General features: G+C 43.8%; 1 protein-coding gene across 2 annotated transcripts in view; it reads right to left on the minus strand.

Annotated features, from left to right (window-relative positions):
- Nucleotides 1-5,976, minus strand: part of YLPM1 (YLP motif containing 1) — a 71,667-nt gene extending 65,691 nt beyond the window's left edge. The window contains exon 1 of one of the 2 annotated variants that reach the window (XM_017528650.2): nucleotides 4,930-5,976. In XM_017528650.2, the coding sequence (XP_017384139.1) occupies nucleotides 4,930-5,802 (873 nt within the window). In that variant the 5' untranslated portion in view covers nucleotides 5,803-5,976. The remainder of the gene's footprint in view (nucleotides 1-4,929) is intronic. The other variant, XM_017528651.2, reaches the window with a different exon arrangement.
- Between the last annotated feature and the right edge of the window lie 565 nt (nucleotides 5,977-6,541).

The following is a 6,541-nucleotide window of genomic DNA, read 5'->3' on the forward strand; positions in this document are numbered from 1 at the left end:
TTTGTAATTGAGATGGAGTCCTAGTCTGTCGCCCAGGTTAGAGTGCAGTGGCTTGATCTTGGCTAACTGCGACCTCCACTTCCTGGGTTCAAGTGATCCTCTTGCCTCAGCCTCTCAAGTAGCTGAGATTAAAAGCACATGCCACCACACCCAGCTAATTTTTTGTATTTTTAGCAGAGACAGGATTGCACCATGTTGGTCAGGCTGGTCTTGAACTCCTGACCTCAAGTGATCTGCCTGCCTCGGCCTCCCAAAGTGCTGAGATTATAAGCGTGAGCCACTATACTTGGCCTAATTTTTTTTTTAGGTCTCACTCTGTTGCCCAGGCTGGAGTGCAACGACACAAGAACTCCTGGGCTTAAATGATCCTCCCACCTCAGCCACCCCCAAGTAGCTGGAACTACAGGCACTGGCTAGTTTTTAAAATTTTTTGTAGAGGGGGTGTCTCACTTTATTGCCCAGGCTGGCCTTGAACTCCTGGCCTCAAATGACCCCAAGGAACTGGGATTACAGGTGGGAGCACCCAGTCCTCCTACTGATTCTTTAGATTTCACTTAAATATCACTTTACAAAGGGAGCCCTCTTTAATTAGGTTAGAGCTCCTAGCTATATTCAATTATTTAAAACACATTTGTTCTCTACCTCCTATGTGCTAGACCCCTCTGCATGGCACTGTGAATACTGTGGTAACTAAAAAGAAGAAAAAAACCAACTCGCCTTTGCCAGTTCCTTGGAGAATCATCTAGCCCCCTGCAGGTCTCCTTTTAATTACTTATTAAATGTCTTTTCCCCTCCCCCACAACTGGAACAAGAAGTCAATGAGGGCAGGTACCATATCTATTTTGCTCACCATTTCATCTCCAGTATTAAGCGTAGTACTCATAGTACCTGGCACATAGTTGCTAGTCAATAAATAGTTAAACATTAAATAAATAACACCTCTAAAAGCTAATCAAAGCCAACAGCTTTAAATAAATCAGTCAGTCCCTTAAACACATAGAAAAATTAATTCTTCGAAAAGACACATTCTGGCTGGGCACAGTGGCTCACACCTGTAATCCCAGCACTTTGGGAGGCCAAAGCAGGTGGATCACTTGAGGTCAGGAGTTTGAGAGCAGCCTGGCCAACATGGTGAAACTCCATCTACTAAAAATACAAGAATCAGCTGGCATGGTAGCGTGCACCTGTAATCCCATATACTTGGGAGGCTGAGGCAGGAGAATTGCTTGAACCCAGGAGGTTGCAGTGAGCCAAGATTTCACCACTGCACTCCAACAACAGAGCGAGACTCACTCTCTCTTAAAAAAAAAAAAAAAAAGACACATTCCATTCCATTATATCATCAACGCTTTACCAGAGAAACTAGAAAATAAATGGAAGAACATCAGGTATTTATCTTGTCCTTCCCATACCAACTATATTTTCAATAAAATACCTGTGGCAAAAGTTTTTCTTTACAGAATTCTATAAAAAAAATCACCAGATTGCAACCTCTCTCTAATTAAATAATTTACTTAGCCAAAGACCTTCAATGGATGAACCAGTAGACTGAAAAATTAGATGCAAGATTGATAGAAAGTTTTACGGTAGTGGGACTAATGGCATTACTAACCGTGGGACAATCAGGCACTGGATGCCTCATGACGGAATGCAACACTCACCAAAAGAAAGCTGAACTTAAATGTAGATTCCAGAGTTAACTTCTAATTAAAAAAAAAAAAAAAAACACGGAAGACAGAGGAACAAGTCAAATGACACCGTGAAAAAACAGATAATACAGAATGTCAGAGATTCTACAGGACAGCTGACCCAGATTTTTCATCAAGTTCAATAGCATGAGGTAGAAAGATAAAATAGGAGGGAATGGCCTAGGTCAGGGGTTCTCAACTGAGGGCAATTTTGTCCTAGGGGATATTTGGCAATATGTGGAAACATTTTTGGTTGTTGGACTGGGGGCTGCCACTGGCATCTAATGGGTAGAGGTTAGGAATGCTGCTAAACATCCTACAATGCTTAGGACAAGCCCCTCTACAACAAAGAATTCACCCTGTTCAAAGTGTCCATAGTGCTGAAGCTGAGAAACCCTGATCTGTACCAAGAGTCTTTTCAGTATTGTTTGGATTTTGATTTGAACGCACCACCAAAACATTGTTTGGGAAAAGACTGTGAGGACAGAAAACAACAACACTGTCGAGTCAATTTGGGGTGCTTTAACATGGATGGTATCAAAGAATTATTTTTAATTTCATTAGTATGATGAAACAATAAAGGAAATCTGAATTCATCAGGTATTAGATGATACCAAGAAACTTAACTTTGTTAGGTTTTAACAATGTGTTTTTCTAAGAAAAGGCCTTTTTTTTGTTTTTTGGTTTTTAGAGGTACTTGACTAAGAATGCAGGGATAAAATGACATAAGATCTAAGATTTGCTTTAAAATACTTCAGCAGCGACCAGATATGGTGGTTCATGCCCGTAATCACAGCACTTTGGGAGGTCAAGGCAGTGGACTGTTTGAGCTCAGGAGTTCAAGACCAGCCTGGGCAACATGGCAAAACCCCATCTCTACCCAAAAAAAAAAAAAAACTAACTGGACATGGTGGCATGCACCTATAGTCCCAGCTACCTGGGATGGCTTGAGCCTGGGGAGGCAGAGGTCGCACTGAACCGAGACTATGCCACTACACTCCAGCCTGGGTGATGGACAGAGCAAGACCCTGTCTCTGTCTCTCTTCATATTTTATACACACACACACACACACACACACACACAATAAAAAAAAGGCCTAGGTAAGGTAAACATGGCAAAATCTTGATAGCTGTTGAATTTGAATGATGGGTATATTTGGGAAACCATACTGTTTTCTCTACTTTGTGTATTTTTTAAATCTTTCACCATAAGAAATTTTGAATGACACATTCCAAAAACAAAATATGAATCAAAGAATAATCAATATGTAGAAGGATTAACTGTCAGAGACTGACACTGGCATGAAGAAATATTTATCATCTAATAAACCAACATATCCTAAGTCCAGAACATGACAACTCTCATATTTTATTCAACAAATCTTTGTGGAGAGCCTACAATTTGCAAGGCACTGTCCTGGGTGCTACAGGGATAAAAGATAACCAAGATAATTCCTGTCTGCAAGGGACTTAAAATCTGAAGAACCACCAAACCAGATGGGTAAGCGCAAGCAGAGCTTCCTGGAAACCTTGATATTTAAGATATGCCTTGAAAGCAATACAACTCAAAGGGGAAACAGAGGGTTGAAGAAGGGATGAATTCTAGAAAGAGGTAAAGCCACAGGCTTAAAGGCTCTTCTTGATCTGGCCTACATGCACCACAAGCCTCATCTTCCACCACTCTTTCTCTCACCAAAGAATTGCAGGCACTGAACATTCAAGACACTGAGTTCATTACAGACAAGGGTACAAAGGCAGAAAAGTAAAAGCACTGTTCATGGTAAGGCCTGGTCTGACACACACACTCCTCCCAAAAAAAGTCAAAAATACAATAAATTTGTCTCTCTGTAAGGTCAGGAAAACAGTCTAGTAGAGAGGAGAATATAAATGTCCTATTTTGGCTCAGACTAACTCTAAGAATGTTTGACAACAAAAGCACTAAAGACTTCAGAGTGGGGTGGGAAAGGGGACAAATTCTGTCTATAATAGAGTGATCTGGGGAAAATAAACTGGTCAGACGGTACAAATTTGATGTAAGGCAACAGAATCACTATTCTACTACTTTACTGCGGCATCCCAAGTGTTTTCTCCAGAAGATGTGCCAAGCATCATTTCTTAAAACAACTTGCTTCTGTTCTTAATTTCTAATGCCAAACCACCATAAAATTACAATACTGCATCCCTATCTTTTGGAAATGTTTTATAGGTAAATCTGAGTGTTTATATTACAAGATTCTCTTTTTTTCCTTATGAATCTAAAGTAAATTAGTAATTGCTAAAAGCGTCTACTTTAGGAAATCATAACAACTGATTTATTCTGCTTTCGTTTGACCTTCCCTCTCTCAAAGGAGAATTCATTTATTACTGATACCCTGTCAATCTTTGTCTGTTCTGTGGGACTCATCATTCCGAACAGAAATTTAGAAAATTTAGAAGAATAGCTGGCACTCTCACGAAAAGATATCACAAAACATTTTTTTATGTTGGCCAAATTCCAAGGCTGTTTCTTTGGACTGAATGGTAATGACAATGAAATGCAGAAAATTGCTCATATCTTAAAACTATCTTTAAATAATATGAGAAAAGGATGTACGGGTCAATTCCTAAAATGGATCAACAGAACCCCAAAAGGGTCTAGGGATCCTTTGGGGGGTCTAGTAACTCACCTATGTATTGTATATGTACCTATAAGCATAATTAGGCTGCTCTTGGTAAGACAAGATTTCCATCCCTCGTTTTCTGAAACCACTTAATTCGGGAACCTGACAGCTATCCCTGGCCCCTAAATAGTATTTTTAAAAGAAGCTAACTGGTCATAAGGTTTACAAACATTCAAGTGTCAGCCCTTGGAGAAGCTGCTTTTTCATGCTTTCTCTCAAATGAAAATTTTAGTTTAAAATACAATTTAAAACAAGACCCTCTGCAACAAAATCTATTTGCAACAGCAACAAAATCTAAGAGGATGGTCAAATAAATCACTGAGAAGTAACTTTTGAGCCATGCCAGCACTGTATGTGATCTATACACATCTAAAAACGCTTTTTTTTTTTTTTTTTTTTGGTAATCCACATTTAGCTAATTAAAAAGCTGATCTGTCAGCCCTCTGACTCTTATGGAATCCTTTCGAGTGTTAGCTAGTCATTGTGTGTTGGAATTAGACTAAGCACTGGTTAAAGCCCTGAGGCCTGCTCACTCAGGGCCCTCTAGGTGAAAGATGCGGCTCAGGCAGATGCTCTCTTACCTGTGGAGTCATCGTAGAGGGATCTGGCTCAGGGGCGGCTTGCTGCTGTTCAGCACTCTTGTTTTTGGCCCCACTCTCCAAAGGCTCTTGCTGGACAGTTGTCTTATTTCCAGAGGGGGCGGACGGTGGTGGTGGAGCTAGTAGTTGGGATTTAGAATGGCTCTGGGAGGGGCGGGAAGGAGATGCTTGAGAAGAGGGCAAGTAGGACTGGGAATGGCTCAAATAGGATTGCGAGGAAGAGGAGGAGGATGAATAAGAAGGGGTGGGCGGCAGGTAGGATTGGGAAGGTGGGGACTGGGAAGGGGACGGCTGAGCAGGAGGCAGGTAGGGCTGAGATGAGGACGGCGGGTAATAAGAGGGTGGCGGCTGAGGTGGGGGCATGTAAGACTGAGATGGGGGCATATAGGACCCAGGGGGCACAGGGGGAGATTCAGGAGGGGATTCCAGCTCCATTGGAACCAAACCAGGAGGCCCGTCTCGTTGATGGTGGAGCATCTGGTGTTTGTACTGCTGCTGCTTCTGATAGCTGAGGGCCGGCCCAGGTGGCGGGGGCATCGGTGGCGGCGGCGGCTGCCAGTCTCCGTAGCCGCCCCCCGGCATCACCGGCGGGGGCGGCAGGGGGGGCGGAGGAAGGTGGTGGGGCTGAAGCACGCACTGCATTTGCTTCTGATGCATCTGCTGCAGCTGCTGGAGCTGCGCCAAGTGCTGTTCGCGGAAGCTCATAAAGCCCGAGGAGGAGGGGGCCGCGGGAGTCGTCGAGCTCGAGTACCCCGGTCCCGGCGAGGCCTCAGGAAGCGCCACCGGCGGCGGCGGTGGGACCGGCGGCGGCGGATAGTGGCTGCTCCCGCCATACCGGCCCCAGTTCGGGTACATATCGAAAAAGAAGGCGCAGGGCTCGTCCTGGCGCCGTTACTCGTCGCAACCGACCTCCAGGAGCCGCGGCGACGACGGCGACAGCCGGAACTCGCGGCGCCTACAGGCCCCGGAGCGTGTAAACGGAGCGCGCCAGTGCGCCGGCGCTCCCGAGGTGGGCCCGCGACCGGGAAGGCGGGGACGCGACTTGGGCGACTACGCCTGCGCAGTAACCACCGAGACGAGAACAAAGGCGAGATAGAGCGGCCCTTTGCTTGGCGACTCGCGGTTGCCATCTTCCTTTGGGTCCAGATAATGTAGGCGCTAGTAGAATCTTCTCATAGAACTAAAAAACCATAGAGTCTCACAGCCGAAAGGGGTGGTAGAGATCCTATCGCTCCACGGGTTCATTTTTGAATGAAAAAAAAAAAAAGGTTCCATTCACAATAGCAACAATCGCAACAACAACAACAAAAAACATAAAGCAACTAGGAAAAACTCTAATGAGAAAGATGTGGGACTTATATGTAGAAAACTACAGAGTCATAAAGAATCATATCTGAGTAGGATGAAATTAGACTTGAAATAATGGAGAGGCTTACCATGATCCTGAGTGAAAAGAAGAAAAATTGTAAAGATATCAGTTTCTCCCAAATTAAATGATAGACCTAACTCAGTTCTACCCAAAAATTCCACTGAGAACAAAGCTGTGAAGAATGGAAAGGTATTTTCAAGGTGAAGTGTAAGATTACACCAATTC

The sequence above is a fragment of the Cebus imitator genome, unplaced genomic scaffold (assembly GCF_001604975.1).
Source record: "Cebus imitator isolate Cc_AM_T3 unplaced genomic scaffold, Cebus_imitator-1.0 Scaffold54, whole genome shotgun sequence".
NCBI classification, from domain to species: Eukaryota; Metazoa; Chordata; class Mammalia; order Primates; family Cebidae; genus Cebus; species Cebus imitator.